At 30.5% G+C, this 15,962-nt stretch overlaps 3 protein-coding genes across 13 annotated transcripts; all 3 read left to right on the forward strand.

Moving 5' to 3' along the window:
- The first annotated feature begins 137 nt into the window (after nt 1-137).
- On the forward strand, nt 138-4,955 carry LOC113865939 ((-)-germacrene D synthase-like). Of its 5 annotated transcripts, none has more exons than XM_027500762.1 (7): nt 138-569; nt 1,639-1,924; nt 2,246-2,621; nt 2,735-2,953; nt 3,426-3,564; nt 3,933-4,181; nt 4,360-4,955. In XM_027500762.1, the coding sequence occupies exons 1-7, from the start codon at nt 429-431 to the stop codon at nt 4,651-4,653; spliced, it is 1,704 nt and encodes a 567-aa protein (XP_027356563.1). In that variant the 5' UTR covers nt 138-428; the 3' UTR covers nt 4,654-4,955. The 5 variants fall into 5 exon arrangements, with proteins under 5 accessions (XP_027356563.1, XP_027356567.1, XP_027356568.1 ...); XM_027500766.1 differs by having other exon boundaries at nt 268-569; nt 4,271-4,900; XM_027500764.1 differs by having other exon boundaries at nt 326-569; nt 1,623-1,924; nt 4,360-4,858.
- A 607-nt stretch (nt 4,956-5,562) lies between these two features.
- On the forward strand, nt 5,563-10,386 carry LOC113865764 ((-)-germacrene D synthase-like). 3 transcript variants are annotated; one of them, XM_027500503.1, is made up of 7 exons: nt 5,563-5,991; nt 7,061-7,346; nt 7,668-8,043; nt 8,157-8,375; nt 8,848-8,986; nt 9,355-9,603; nt 9,782-10,386. In XM_027500503.1, the coding sequence occupies exons 1-7, from the start codon at nt 5,989-5,991 to the stop codon at nt 10,073-10,075; spliced, it is 1,566 nt and encodes a 521-aa protein (XP_027356304.1). In that variant the 5' UTR covers nt 5,563-5,988; the 3' UTR covers nt 10,076-10,386. The 3 variants fall into 3 exon arrangements, with proteins under 3 accessions (XP_027356304.1, XP_027356306.1, XP_027356305.1); XM_027500504.1 differs by having other exon boundaries at nt 5,813-5,991; nt 8,860-8,986; nt 9,782-10,380; XM_027500505.1 differs by lacking the exon at nt 9,355-9,603 and having other exon boundaries at nt 5,661-5,991; nt 9,782-10,347.
- A 596-nt stretch (nt 10,387-10,982) lies between these two features.
- LOC113865523 ((-)-germacrene D synthase-like) lies at nt 10,983-15,803 on the forward strand. 5 transcript variants are annotated; one of them, XM_027500128.1, is made up of 7 exons: nt 10,983-11,414; nt 12,484-12,769; nt 13,091-13,466; nt 13,580-13,798; nt 14,271-14,409; nt 14,778-15,026; nt 15,205-15,695. In XM_027500128.1, the coding sequence occupies exons 1-7, from the start codon at nt 11,274-11,276 to the stop codon at nt 15,496-15,498; spliced, it is 1,704 nt and encodes a 567-aa protein (XP_027355929.1). In that variant the 5' UTR covers nt 10,983-11,273; the 3' UTR covers nt 15,499-15,695. The 5 variants fall into 5 exon arrangements, with proteins under 5 accessions (XP_027355929.1, XP_027355932.1, XP_027355933.1 ...); XM_027500131.1 differs by having other exon boundaries at nt 11,113-11,414; nt 15,116-15,591; XM_027500130.1 differs by having other exon boundaries at nt 11,171-11,414; nt 12,468-12,769; nt 15,205-15,747.
- Nucleotides 15,804-15,962: the final 159 nt, after the last annotated feature.

Genomic DNA, 15,962 nt, shown 5'->3' on the forward strand with positions numbered 1-15,962 from the left:
TTTCTTTATTGAAATAATATTGTAATAAAAATTATAAATTGTTGATCATACAAATAAAATGATCAAACAAATTAATCAACATCAAGCATTGTTACCTGAAAAAATTGAAAGAAAATAAAGAATACCTAAAAATATTGTTAAACAATCTGAAAACTCGCCATCAAGCCTCACAAACTCTCTCTCTCTCTCTCTCTGTCTGGGAAACATTATCGTTTGTCTCGTATGACAAATAATTCTTCTCAAATGTGTGGCCATGGGTTGAAATCGAGAGATGGAAGCACATCCACATTAAATAAGCTCATGATTCACATCCATTTTAACTTCTGTTGTTACTTGTAAATTGAGGAGTCGATAAGTAGCGTGCCCACACATCTCAACGCGAAGCTGCAATATTGGATCAACCAAATCGTCATTCTTTAAAACAAACAATGTCAAATGTTGCAGCCACACCATCACTTCCGATTTTGGTGCAGAATGCAAAACCCACCTCAGAAAACACTCGCCGTTGTGCAAATTTTCACCCTACCATTTGGGGGGATTATTTCCTTGACCATGTTCCTGCCCTTATGGTACGTGCATATCCCTATCTCAAATTTAAATATTTATATTATTTAATATGTTTTTAATAAAACATGAGATTAACCAAGAAAAATTCAATACCCTCGGTAGATACATGTTCATTTAAGTGTCTGTTTACTTAAAATAAAAAAATTATTTTCATATAGTTTAATAAAACTAAGCATTTTAGTACAAAATATATAATTTAAATTAGTTTAGATCAATACTTTAATTATATTTAGTAATTTAAAATTATTAATATCAAAATAAATTATACCAAACTCCTGAACCAAATGGACATTAAGATGTAAGATTTATATCTATTTAATAGTATTTGTTCTGAAATAACTTTTGTAATGTATTAATTTCATTAATTTTTGTAGGATTAATACTAAATTATTAACATAATTGAGATGTGTTTTTAAATTTATCACAACACATTAAATATTGAAACGTGTGCACAATAAGAGAAATTCATTCTGGAGCTAAAGCATACAAGCCTTTAATTAACATTTATGTACAATTAAAAAACGTGTGATTTATATGTAAAAAATAAAATGCATATTTTGATTTCTCTCGATGTTCAGCAAATTTTCATCCCACCATATGGGGAGATCATTTTATTCAATATACTTTGGAGCCTACGGTAATGATACTTTCTTCTTATTAGTTATTAAGCTTTGCATGAGCGACATGTACATAATCCTATTGCACATTATCTAATGGACAAAATCATAATGATTAAAAAACATTTCATATTTTAATGGCAAAATATTTTAGATGTTGAAATTATTTTTGTTAATATAACATTTATTTAATAAAATTTATCTATTTATATGATGTATCTTATTATTATATAGACCCATAACATTATACTAGCAAATTAATAAATGACATTTTTTGTAGTGTATATTTTCAGTCAATTAAACTTTGTGTATGTATCCCCCGAGAATTTTACACCTCTTGCATTTATTTAGTATCTGTGAAAGAGGTTCAATGCATTATATATGTACTCATTCCCTCTATTTTCGGAAACTTTAATCATGTTACTAACATGACAAAAGCCAATTTAACGTGCAGGAAGTGGATGAAATAAAGGAGGAGCATATTAGAATATTAAAAGAAAAAGTAAGAAAGATGTTAGTTCTAGTAAATGATAGGGCCTTAACGCCTAAGGACGCTAACCTGATTGATTCAATCCAACGCTTGGGATTATACTATCAGTTTGAACACGAGATTGATGATGTGTTGCAACATATTCACAGAAACTATGTAGAAAATGGCATAATAACCTTCAATGGAGATCTCCATTCTATTGCTCTTGTCTTTAGATTACTGAGGCAACAAGGATATAACATTTCGTCCGGTACGATCACCCTATCTAATTCTTTCTAAATTTAATTGTGTTGGAATACATAATGAATAAGAGAACACACAAAAAATTACTAGAATTTTGAGTATTTGCTTCGTCGAAACGTGTAGGGAGAGACTAAACTCAAGATTAAATAGTCTATTTGTCTAAAAAATTTCTTAACTACTTAAATTTACAGTAATTCTCTTGCTTGTATATCATTTAATTTGTTAATGTTAGATTTTTATCATCGAACAAAATCTACTAAAAATGAGAAATAGGTCCATGCCTTAAACATAATTTACATATCCATTTAACGTTGTTGATAAATCTCAGATGTTTATAAGAAGTTCAAGAATGAACAAGGAAAATTCAATGACAGACTTGTTGCTGATGTGGAGGGAATGTTGAGCTTGTACGAAGCTGCCCATCTCAGGATTCACGGAGAAGATATATTGGAAGAAGCTCTTGCATTCACTTCTTCACACCTTGAGCTCATGATGACCACCCAATTGTGTCCCTCTCTTGCCACACGAATTAATCATAGCTTAAAGAGGCCACTTCGCAAGAACCTGCCAAGGCTAGTGGCGAGGCATTACATTTCTACTTACGAAAACGACCCTTCTCATGATAAAAATTTGCTATTACTTGCCAAGTTAGATTTTAATATGCTTCAAAGGCAACATCACAAGGAAATTAGCGACATTACAAAGTAAGTTTGTTAACCAAATCCCTCAATAAATAATTAAAAAGCATTAAGTTCTTCCACATGCATGTCACCATGTCTTGGTTATAAAATTTGGCTGTTTTTTTATAATGAATTAGGTGGTGGAAAGATTTGGATTTTGCAACAAAATTGCCTTTTGCACGCGATAGGATGGTAGAAGCTTACTTTTGGATATTAGGAGTGTATTTTGAGCCCCAGTACTCCCTTGGTAGAAGGTTAATGACCAAGGTGATATCCGTGACATCAATAATTGATGATATATACGATGTTTATGGTACATTAGAAGAGCTACAACTTTTCACGGAAGCAATCAAAAGGTTTGATGTTTAAATTAATTATAAAAGGCTTAAATATGTAGTTGTCTCTTATAATATGACTAAATTCTATTTTAAAATTATTTTTTCCACTACTTTTGGTCTTCATGAATCTTAAAATTTTAAAAATGGTCGCTATCATTACTTATTGACCTAACATGCATCTATCAAATCCATATCAATAACTATTCTTAGATAACATGTAACTAGACATACTTATAATTAGATGCATGCCATTGCTATGTTATTAGTAAGTGATAACGTGATTTATTTTCAAAATTTTTAAAATTTACATAGAACAAAATTAACAAAATAAAATTAGAAACATAAAACTAAACTTAGTTATATTTCATATAAGAAGTAAAAAGATATATATTATCTATTGTCAAATGTTCAATTTTCTAGTATGAAAAAAACATAGAGAGATATTTCTTAGCTTAACAATAACCTTTGAGATAATTAATGAATATTTTAGGTGGGATATTAGCTGCATGGATTTTTTACCAGAGTACATGAAAAGTTGTTATGAAGCTCTCATGGATGTATATAAGGAAATTGAGCAAGAAATGAGCAAAGAAGGAAGAGCATCTTTCGTGACCTATGCCAAAAATGAAGTAAGATTTTATCTCTATCTGTCGTTTTTCAATTCTTTTCTTCACTTGGGTTTGACTACGATTAGTCTCAATTTCAGTGTCTAAAATAAAATTTTGAATTAGTTACTAAAATCAGTCACAAAATTTAGTCCTTAAATATTTCAATCACTAATTGATTGCTAATAATCAGCGACTAAGCGATTAGCAATTCAACAAAATCAATCCCACACTTAGTCCTCATTGTGTTTAGAGTTTGATTTCTTTGTTTTAGTGATTGATTTTTTTAGTTGTTATTAGACAGTTTTCTTGTAATGTTATAGTACAAGTGTTTGTCTCCAAATGTCTTTAGCTTCATTTAATCTTGTAAATTATTGTGGTGACCATACTAGATGAAAAGATTGGTCGAGGCCTACTTGGCTGAGGCAATATGGTTTAATAGCAATTATATACCAACAATGGAAGAATACATGGATGTTGCACTAGTGACTTCAGCTTACCGTATGCTCATAGCAACAACCTTCCTTGGGATGGGTAGTATTGCTACAGAAAAGGCCTTCCAATGGTTAATTAATTACCCTAAAATTGTGAAGGCTTCAACAATTATTTGCAGACTCATGGATGATATAGTTTCCAATGAGGTAATCAAGTAAATGAATCGATTTCCTCAAACATTAATTTATATTCTCTACTACATATTTGATATTATATATGTCTTCATTTGGATTAGTTTGAGCAGAAGAGAGGGCATGTTGCTTCGGCTCTAGAGTGTATTCTATACTACATATTTGATATTATATATGTCTTCATTTGGATTAGTTTGAGCAGAAGAGAGGGCATGTTGCTTCGGCCCTTGAGTGCTACATGAAGCAACATAGTGTCACAAAGCAAGAAGCCAATGATGAATTTAATAGACAAGTGACAAGTGCTTGGAAGGATATCAACGAGGAATGCCTTGACCCTACTGAAGTGCCAAAGCCTCTCCTCATGCGAGTCCTCAATTTATCTCGTGTGATTGATGTTCTTTATAAAGATGGAGATTGCTACACCAACTCCAAAGGATCAACAAAAGATGACGTTGAAGCCCTCCTCTTGAATCCATGGCCAGTATGAGAATAAGGGTTTTCCTTTTTGAACTGCCTTAATACACAATATTGCCATATATGTTCACTTTGTTGTAAAAGTAATAATAAAAACACAAATGATCAAAAGTGTGGTTTCCTATGACACAAGTTGGAGTTTCTTCGGAACAAATGTGAGGTAGTTAAAACCAAATAAAATTCTAATTGGATGAAATTTCCCAAAACAAATTATAAATCATGTAAAAGTTTCTTGATTATGAAATTCCAATTAAATTAGGATAAAATATGTTGTGAATACCCATTTTAAATAAATACTTATTACACTTTCCTTGGAGTTTTATTGGATATGCGTTTTTCAAACCTTATTAATTAGAAGAAATCAATGGAATCAATTGCTAATTCATACTAATAATGATGTCTTATTCGATTTTATTTTTCTTTGGAAAATCCCAAGAAAAAAATATGATTAACGAAAAAAGAGTATAGTTATATTAACTTGCCATGTTAGAAATTAACATCGTTTAAGACCTTAAATTGATGCATTATTCCAATCTTCTGAACTACTAGAATGAGGATGTGGGCAATATGACCTTGAAAATTTTGCTAGCTAAAGTCATTCTATGGATTCCTCTTCTTTTAAGATTCTGAAAGTTTCTTTTTCTTTTTTCAAAATCACCATAAAGTAATCTAATTAAACTATGTGAAACTTTTTTTTTTCAAAATTCTATTTAGACTAATTAAACATATTAAATATAATAGTGTTGTAATAATCGCAAAATATTGTAAAATATAACAAAATAATTTCTTTATTGAAATAATATTGTAATAAAAATTATAAATTGTTGATCATACAAATAAAATGATCAAACAAATTAATCAACATCAAGCATTGTTACCTGAAAAAATTGAAAGAAAATAAAGAATACCTAAAAATATTGTTAAACAATCTGAAAACTCGCCATCAAGCCTCACAAACTCTCTCTCTCTCTCTCTCTGTCTGGGAAACATTATCGTTTGTCTCGTATGACAAATAATTCTTCTCAAATGTGTGGCCATGGGTTGAAATCGAGAGATGGAAGCACATCCACATTAAATAAGCTCATGATTCACATCCATTTTAACTTCTGTTGTTACTTGTAAATTGAGGAGTCGATAAGTAGCGTGCCCACACATCTCAACGCGAAGCTGCAATATTGGATCAACCAAATCGTCATTCTTTAAAACAAACAATGTCAAATGTTGCAGCCACACCATCACTTCCGATTTTGGTGCAGAATGCAAAACCCACCTCAGAAAACACTCGCCGTTGTGCAAATTTTCACCCTACCATTTGGGGGATTATTTCCTTGACCATGTTCCTGCCCTTATGGTACGTGCATATCCCTATCTCAAATTTAAATATTTATATTATTTAATATGTTTTTAATAAAACATGAGATTAACCAAGAAAAATTCAATACCCTCGGTAGATACATGTTCATTTAAGTGTCTGTTTACTTAAAATAAAAAAATTATTTTCATATAGTTTAATAAAACTAAGCATTTTAGTACAAAATATATAATTTAAATTAGTTTAGATCAATACTTTAATTATATTTAGTAATTTAAAATTATTAATATCAAAATAAATTATACCAAACTCCTGAACCAAATGGACATTAAGATGTAAGATTTATATCTATTTAATAGTATTTGTTCTGAAATAACTTTTGTAATGTATTAATTTCATTAATTTTTGTAGGATTAATACTAAATTATTAACATAATTGAGATGTGTTTTTAAATTTATCACAACACATTAAATATTGAAACGTGTGCACAATAAGAGAAATTCATTCTGGAGCTAAAGCATACAAGCCTTTAATTAACATTTATGTACAATTAAAAAACGTGTGATTTATATGTAAAAAATAAAATGCATATTTTGATTTCTCTCGATGTTCAGCAAATTTTCATCCCACCATATGGGGAGATCATTTTATTCAATATACTTTGGAGCCTACGGTAATGATACTTTCTTCTTATTAGTTATTAAGCTTTGCATGAGCGACATGTACATAATCCTATTGCACATTATCTAATGGACAAAATCATAATGATTAAAAAACATTTCATATTTTAATGGCAAAATATTTTAGATGTTGAAATTATTTTTGTTAATATAACATTTATTTAATAAAATTTATCTATTTATATGATGTATCTTATTATTATATAGACCCATAACATTATACTAGCAAATTAATAAATGACATTTTTTGTAGTGTATATTTTCAGTCAATTAAACTTTGTGTATGTATCCCCCGAGAATTTTACACCTCTTGCATTTATTTAGTATCTGTGAAAGAGGTTCAATGCATTATATATGTACTCATTCCCTCTATTTTCGGAAACTTTAATCATGTTACTAACATGACAAAAGCCAATTTAACGTGCAGGAAGTGGATGAAATAAAGGAGGAGCATATTAGAATATTAAAAGAAAAAGTAAGAAAGATGTTAGTTCTAGTAAATGATAGGGCCTTAACGCCTAAGGACGCTAACCTGATTGATTCAATCCAACGCTTGGGATTATACTATCAGTTTGAACACGAGATTGATGATGTGTTGCAACATATTCACAGAAACTATGTAGAAAATGGCATAATAACCTTCAATGGAGATCTCCATTCTATTGCTCTTGTCTTTAGATTACTGAGGCAACAAGGATATAACATTTCGTCCGGTACGATCACCCTATCTAATTCTTTCTAAATTTAATTGTGTTGGAATACATAATGAATAAGAGAACACACAAAAAATTACTAGAATTTTGAGTATTTGCTTCGTCGAAACGTGTAGGGAGAGACTAAACTCAAGATTAAATAGTCTATTTGTCTAAAAAATTTCTTAACTACTTAAATTTACAGTAATTCTCTTGCTTGTATATCATTTAATTTGTTAATGTTAGATTTTTATCATCGAACAAAATCTACTAAAAATGAGAAATAGGTCCATGCCTTAAACATAATTTACATATCCATTTAACGTTGTTGATAAATCTCAGATGTTTATAAGAAGTTCAAGAATGAACAAGGAAAATTCAATGACAGACTTGTTGCTGATGTGGAGGGAATGTTGAGCTTGTACGAAGCTGCCCATCTCAGGATTCACGGAGAAGATATATTGGAAGAAGCTCTTGCATTCACTTCTTCACACCTTGAGCTCATGATGACCACCCAATTGTGTCCCTCTCTTGCCACACGAATTAATCATAGCTTAAAGAGGCCACTTCGCAAGAACCTGCCAAGGCTAGTGGCGAGGCATTACATTTCTACTTACGAAAACGACCCTTCTCATGATAAAAATTTGCTATTACTTGCCAAGTTAGATTTTAATATGCTTCAAAGGCAACATCACAAGGAAATTAGCGACATTACAAAGTAAGTTTGTTAACCAAATCCCTCAATAAATAATTAAAAAGCATTAAGTTCTTCCACATGCATGTCACCATGTCTTGGTTATAAAATTTGGCTGTTTTTTTATAATGAATTAGGTGGTGGAAAGATTTGGATTTTGCAACAAAATTGCCTTTTGCACGCGATAGGATGGTAGAAGCTTACTTTTGGATATTAGGAGTGTATTTTGAGCCCCAGTACTCCCTTGGTAGAAGGTTAATGACCAAGGTGATATCCGTGACATCAATAATTGATGATATATACGATGTTTATGGTACATTAGAAGAGCTACAACTTTTCACGGAAGCAATCAAAAGGTTTGATGTTTAAATTAATTATAAAAGGCTTAAATATGTAGTTGTCTCTTATAATATGACTAAATTCTATTTTAAAATTATTTTTTCCACTACTTTTGGTCTTCATGAATCTTAAAATTTTAAAAATGGTCGCTATCATTACTTATTGACCTAACATGCATCTATCAAATCCATATCAATAACTATTCTTAGATAACATGTAACTAGACATACTTATAATTAGATGCATGCCATTGCTATGTTATTAGTAAGTGATAACGTGATTTATTTTCAAAATTTTTAAAATTTACATAGAACAAAATTAACAAAATAAAATTAGAAACATAAAACTAAACTTAGTTATATTTCATATAAGAAGTAAAAAGATATATATTATCTATTGTCAAATGTTCAATTTTCTAGTATGAAAAAAACATAGAGAGATATTTCTTAGCTTAACAATAACCTTTGAGATAATTAATGAATATTTTAGGTGGGATATTAGCTGCATGGATTTTTTACCAGAGTACATGAAAAGTTGTTATGAAGCTCTCATGGATGTATATAAGGAAATTGAGCAAGAAATGAGCAAAGAAGGAAGAGCATCTTTCGTGACCTATGCCAAAAATGAAGTAAGATTTTATCTCTATCTGTCGTTTTTCAATTCTTTTCTTCACTTGGGTTTGACTACGATTAGTCTCAATTTCAGTGTCTAAAATAAAATTTTGAATTAGTTACTAAAATCAGTCACAAAATTTAGTCCTTAAATATTTCAATCACTAATTGATTGCTAATAATCAGCGACTAAGCGATTAGCAATTCAACAAAATCAATCCCACACTTAGTCCTCATTGTGTTTAGAGTTTGATTTCTTTGTTTTAGTGATTGATTTTTTTAGTTGTTATTAGACAGTTTTCTTGTAATGTTATAGTACAAGTGTTTGTCTCCAAATGTCTTTAGCTTCATTTAATCTTGTAAATTATTGTGGTGACCATACTAGATGAAAAGATTGGTCGAGGCCTACTTGGCTGAGGCAATATGGTTTAATAGCAATTATATACCAACAATGGAAGAATACATGGATGTTGCACTAGTGACTTCAGCTTACCGTATGCTCATAGCAACAACCTTCCTTGGGATGGGTAGTATTGCTACAGAAAAGGCCTTCCAATGGTTAATTAATTACCCTAAAATTGTGAAGGCTTCAACAATTATTTGCAGACTCATGGATGATATAGTTTCCAATGAGGTAATCAAGTAAATGAATCGATTTCCTCAAACATTAATTTATATTCTCTACTACATATTTGATATTATATATGTCTTCATTTGGATTAGTTTGAGCAGAAGAGAGGGCATGTTGCTTCGGCTCTAGAGTGTATTCTATACTACATATTTGATATTATATATGTCTTCATTTGGATTAGTTTGAGCAGAAGAGAGGGCATGTTGCTTCGGCCCTTGAGTGCTACATGAAGCAACATAGTGTCACAAAGCAAGAAGCCAATGATGAATTTAATAGACAAGTGACAAGTGCTTGGAAGGATATCAACGAGGAATGCCTTGACCCTACTGAAGTGCCAAAGCCTCTCCTCATGCGAGTCCTCAATTTATCTCGTGTGATTGATGTTCTTTATAAAGATGGAGATTGCTACACCAACTCCAAAGGATCAACAAAAGATGACGTTGAAGCCCTCCTCTTGAATCCATGGCCAGTATGAGAATAAGGGTTTTCCTTTTTGAACTGCCTTAATACACAATATTGCCATATATGTTCACTTTGTTGTAAAAGTAATAATAAAAACACAAATGATCAAAAGTGTGGTTTCCTATGACACAAGTTGGAGTTTCTTCGGAACAAATGTGAGGTAGTTAAAACCAAATCAAATTCTAATTGGATGAAATTTCCCAAAACAAATTATAAATCATGTAAAAGTTTCTTGATTATGAAATTCCAATTAAATTAGGATAAAATATGTTGTGAATACCCATTTTAAATAAATACTTATTACACTTTCCTTGGAGTTTTATTGGATATGCGTTTTTCAAACCTTATTAATTAGAAGAAATCAATGGAATCAATTGCTAATTCATACTAATAATGATGTCTTATTCGATTTTATTTTTCTTTGGAAAATCCCAAGAAAAAAATATGATTAACGAAAAAAGAGTATAGTTATATTAACTTGCCATGTTAGAAATTAACATCGTTTAAGACCTTAAATTGATGCATTATTCCAATCTTCTGAACTACTAGAATGAGGATGTGGGCAATATGACCTTGAAAATTTTGCTAGCTAAAGTCATTCTATGGATTCCTCTTCTTTTAAGATTCTGAAAGTTTCTTTTTCTTTTTTCAAAATCACCATAAAGTAATCTAATTAAACTATGTGAAACTTTTTTTTTTCAAAATTCTATTTAGACTAATTAAACATATTAAATATAATAGTGTTGTAATAATCGCAAAATATTGTAAAATATAACAAAATAATTTCTTTATTGAAATAATATTGTAATAAAAATTATAAATTGTTGATCATACAAATAAAATGATCAAACAAATTAATCAACATCAAGCATTGTTACCTGAAAAAATTGAAAGAAAATAAAGAATACCTAAAAATATTGTTAAACAATCTGAAAACTCGCCATCAAGCCTCACAAACTCTCTCTCTCTCTCTCTCTGTCTGGGAAACATTATCGTTTGTCTCGTATGACAAATAATTCTTCTCAAATGTGTGGCCATGGGTTGAAATCGAGAGATGGAAGCACATCCACATTAAATAAGCTCATGATTCACATCCATTTTAACTTCTGTTGTTACTTGTAAATTGAGGAGTCGATAAGTAGCGTGCCCACACATCTCAACGCGAAGCTGCAATATTGGATCAACCAAATCGTCATTCTTTAAAACAAACAATGTCAAATGTTGCAGCCACACCATCACTTCCGATTTTGGTGCAGAATGCAAAACCCACCTCAGAAAACACTCGCCGTTGTGCAAATTTTCACCCTACCATTTGGGGGGATTATTTCCTTGACCATGTTCCTGCCCTTATGGTACGTGCATATCCCTATCTCAAATTTAAATATTTATATTATTTAATATGTTTTTAATAAAACATGAGATTAACCAAGAAAAATTCAATACCCTCGGTAGATACATGTTCATTTAAGTGTCTGTTTACTTAAAATAAAAAAATTATTTTCATATAGTTTAATAAAACTAAGCATTTTAGTACAAAATATATAATTTAAATTAGTTTAGATCAATACTTTAATTATATTTAGTAATTTAAAATTATTAATATCAAAATAAATTATACCAAACTCCTGAACCAAATGGACATTAAGATGTAAGATTTATATCTATTTAATAGTATTTGTTCTGAAATAACTTTTGTAATGTATTAATTTCATTAATTTTTGTAGGATTAATACTAAATTATTAACATAATTGAGATGTGTTTTTAAATTTATCACAACACATTAAATATTGAAACGTGTGCACAATAAGAGAAATTCATTCTGGAGCTAAAGCATACAAGCCTTTAATTAACATTTATGTACAATTAAAAAACGTGTGATTTATATGTAAAAAATAAAATGCATATTTTGATTTCTCTCGATGTTCAGCAAATTTTCATCCCACCATATGGGGAGATCATTTTATTCAATATACTTTGGAGCCTACGGTAATGATACTTTCTTCTTATTAGTTATTAAGCTTTGCATGAGCGACATGTACATAATCCTATTGCACATTATCTAATGGACAAAATCATAATGATTAAAAAACATTTCATATTTTAATGGCAAAATATTTTAGATGTTGAAATTATTTTTGTTAATATAACATTTATTTAATAAAATTTATCTATTTATATGATGTATCTTATTATTATATAGACCCATAACATTATACTAGCAAATTAATAAATGACATTTTTTGTAGTGTATATTTTCAGTCAATTAAACTTTGTGTATGTATCCCCCGAGAATTTTACACCTCTTGCATTTATTTAGTATCTGTGAAAGAGGTTCAATGCATTATATATGTACTCATTCCCTCTATTTTCGGAAACTTTAATCATGTTACTAACATGACAAAAGCCAATTTAACGTGCAGGAAGTGGATGAAATAAAGGAGGAGCATATTAGAATATTAAAAGAAAAAGTAAGAAAGATGTTAGTTCTAGTAAATGATAGGGCCTTAACGCCTAAGGACGCTAACCTGATTGATTCAATCCAACGCTTGGGATTATACTATCAGTTTGAACACGAGATTGATGATGTGTTGCAACATATTCACAGAAACTATGTAGAAAATGGCATAATAACCTTCAATGGAGATCTCCATTCTATTGCTCTTGTCTTTAGATTACTGAGGCAACAAGGATATAACATTTCGTCCGGTACGATCACCCTATCTAATTCTTTCTAAATTTAATTGTGTTGGAATACATAATGAATAAGAGAACACACAAAAAATTACTAGAATTTTGAGTATTTGCTTCGTCGAAACGTGTAGGGAGAGACTAAACTCAAGATTAAATAGTCTATTTGTCTAAAAAATTTCTTAACTACTTAAATTTACAGTAATTCTCTTGCTTGTATATCATTTAATTTGTTAATGTTAGATTTTTATCATCGAACAAAATCTACTAAAAATGAGAAATAGGTCCATGCCTTAAACATAATTTACATATCCATTTAACGTTGTTGATAAATCTCAGATGTTTATAAGAAGTTCAAGAATGAACAAGGAAAATTCAATGACAGACTTGTTGCTGATGTGGAGGGAATGTTGAGCTTGTACGAAGCTGCCCATCTCAGGATTCACGGAGAAGATATATTGGAAGAAGCTCTTGCATTCACTTCTTCACACCTTGAGCTCATGATGACCACCCAATTGTGTCCCTCTCTTGCCACACGAATTAATCATAGCTTAAAGAGGCCACTTCGCAAGAACCTGCCAAGGCTAGTGGCGAGGCATTACATTTCTACTTACGAAAACGACCCTTCTCATGATAAAAATTTGCTATTACTTGCCAAGTTAGATTTTAATATGCTTCAAAGGCAACATCACAAGGAAATTAGCGACATTACAAAGTAAGTTTGTTAACCAAATCCCTCAATAAATAATTAAAAAGCATTAAGTTCTTCCACATGCATGTCACCATGTCTTGGTTATAAAATTTGGCTGTTTTTTTATAATGAATTAGGTGGTGGAAAGATTTGGATTTTGCAACAAAATTGCCTTTTGCACGCGATAGGATGGTAGAAGCTTACTTTTGGATATTAGGAGTGTATTTTGAGCCCCAGTACTCCCTTGGTAGAAGGTTAATGACCAAGGTGATATCCGTGACATCAATAATTGATGATATATACGATGTTTATGGTACATTAGAAGAGCTACAACTTTTCACGGAAGCAATCAAAAGGTTTGATGTTTAAATTAATTATAAAAGGCTTAAATATGTAGTTGTCTCTTATAATATGACTAAATTCTATTTTAAAATTATTTTTTCCACTACTTTTGGTCTTCATGAATCTTAAAATTTTAAAAATGGTCGCTATCATTACTTATTGACCTAACATGCATCTATCAAATCCATATCAATAACTATTCTTAGATAACATGTAACTAGACATACTTATAATTAGATGCATGCCATTGCTATGTTATTAGTAAGTGATAACGTGATTTATTTTCAAAATTTTTAAAATTTACATAGAACAAAATTAACAAAATAAAATTAGAAACATAAAACTAAACTTAGTTATATTTCATATAAGAAGTAAAAAGATATATATTATCTATTGTCAAATGTTCAATTTTCTAGTATGAAAAAAACATAGAGAGATATTTCTTAGCTTAACAATAACCTTTGAGATAATTAATGAATATTTTAGGTGGGATATTAGCTGCATGGATTTTTTACCAGAGTACATGAAAAGTTGTTATGAAGCTCTCATGGATGTATATAAGGAAATTGAGCAAGAAATGAGCAAAGAAGGAAGAGCATCTTTCGTGACCTATGCCAAAAATGAAGTAAGATTTTATCTCTATCTGTCGTTTTTCAATTCTTTTCTTCACTTGGGTTTGACTACGATTAGTCTCAATTTCAGTGTCTAAAATAAAATTTTGAATTAGTTACTAAAATCAGTCACAAAATTTAGTCCTTAAATATTTCAATCACTAATTGATTGCTAATAATCAGCGACTAAGCGATTAGCAATTCAACAAAATCAATCCCACACTTAGTCCTCATTGTGTTTAGAGTTTGATTTCTTTGTTTTAGTGATTGATTTTTTTAGTTGTTATTAGACAGTTTTCTTGTAATGTTATAGTACAAGTGTTTGTCTCCAAATGTCTTTAGCTTCATTTAATCTTGTAAATTATTGTGGTGACCATACTAGATGAAAAGATTGGTCGAGGCCTACTTGGCTGAGGCAATATGGTTTAATAGCAATTATATACCAACAATGGAAGAATACATGGATGTTGCACTAGTGACTTCAGCTTACCGTATGCTCATAGCAACAACCTTCCTTGGGATGGGTAGTATTGCTACAGAAAAGGCCTTCCAATGGTTAATTAATTACCCTAAAATTGTGAAGGCTTCAACAATTATTTGCAGACTCATGGATGATATAGTTTCCAATGAGGTAATCAAGTAAATGAATCGATTTCCTCAAACATTAATTTATATTCTCTACTACATATTTGATATTATATATGTCTTCATTTGGATTAGTTTGAGCAGAAGAGAGGGCATGTTGCTTCGGCTCTAGAGTGTATTCTATACTACATATTTGATATTATATATGTCTTCATTTGGATTAGTTTGAGCAGAAGAGAGGGCATGTTGCTTCGGCCCTTGAGTGCTACATGAAGCAACATAGTGTCACAAAGCAAGAAGCCAATGATGAATTTAATAGACAAGTGACAAGTGCTTGGAAGGATATCAACGAGGAATGCCTTGACCCTACTGAAGTGCCAAAGCCTCTCCTCATGCGAGTCCTCAATTTATCTCGTGTGATTGATGTTCTTTATAAAGATGGAGATTGCTACACCAACTCCAAAGGATCAACAAAAGATGACGTTGAAGCCCTCCTCTTGAATCCATGGCCAGTATGAGAATAAGGGTTTTCCTTTTTGAACTGCCTTAATACACAATATTGCCATATATGTTCACTTTGTTGTAAAAGTAATAATAAAAACACAAATGATCAAAAGTGTGGTTTCCTATGACACAAGTTGGAGTTTCTTCGGAACAAATGTGAGGTAGTTAAAACCAAATCAAATTCTAATTGGATGAAATTTCCCAAAACAAATTATAAATCATGTAAAAGTTTCTTGATTATGAAATTCCAATTAAATTAGGATAAAATATGTTGTGAATACCCATTTTAAATAAATACTTATTACACTTTCCTTGGAGTTTTATTGGATATGCGTTTTTCAAACCTTATTAATTAGAAGAAATCAATGGAATCAATTGCTAATTCATACTAATAATGATGTCTTATTCGATTTTATTTTTCTTTGGAAAATCCCAAGAAAAAAATATGATTAACGAAAAAAGAGTATAGTTATATTAA

The sequence above is a fragment of the Abrus precatorius genome, unplaced genomic scaffold (assembly GCF_003935025.1).
Source record: "Abrus precatorius isolate BTA unplaced genomic scaffold, Abrus_2018 Scaffold4, whole genome shotgun sequence".
Lineage (NCBI taxonomy): Eukaryota > Viridiplantae > Streptophyta > Magnoliopsida > Fabales > Fabaceae > Abrus > Abrus precatorius.

Coding starts and splice junctions, on each gene's coding strand:
- LOC113865939 (XM_027500764.1), top strand. CDS start 436: ATGTTGCAGCCACACCATCACTTCCGATTTTGGTGCAGAATGCAAAAC. Junction 570..1,622: donor ACCATGTTCCTGCCCTTATG/GTACGTGCATAT, acceptor ACATGACAAAAG/CCAATTTAACGTGCAGGAAG. Junction 2,622..2,734: donor GAAATTAGCGACATTACAAA/GTAAGTTTGTTA, acceptor ATAATGAATTAG/GTGGTGGAAAGATTTGGATT.
- LOC113865764 (XM_027500503.1), top strand. Junction 7,347..7,667: donor AGGATATAACATTTCGTCCG/GTACGATCACCC, acceptor GATAAATCTCAG/ATGTTTATAAGAAGTTCAAG. Junction 9,604..9,781: donor ATGATATAGTTTCCAATGAG/GTAATCAAGTAA, acceptor CATTTGGATTAG/TTTGAGCAGAAGAGAGGGCA.
- LOC113865523 (XM_027500130.1), top strand. CDS start 11,281: ATGTTGCAGCCACACCATCACTTCCGATTTTGGTGCAGAATGCAAAAC. Junction 12,770..13,090: donor AGGATATAACATTTCGTCCG/GTACGATCACCC, acceptor GATAAATCTCAG/ATGTTTATAAGAAGTTCAAG. Junction 13,799..14,270: donor TTCACGGAAGCAATCAAAAG/GTTTGATGTTTA, acceptor TGAATATTTTAG/GTGGGATATTAGCTGCATGG.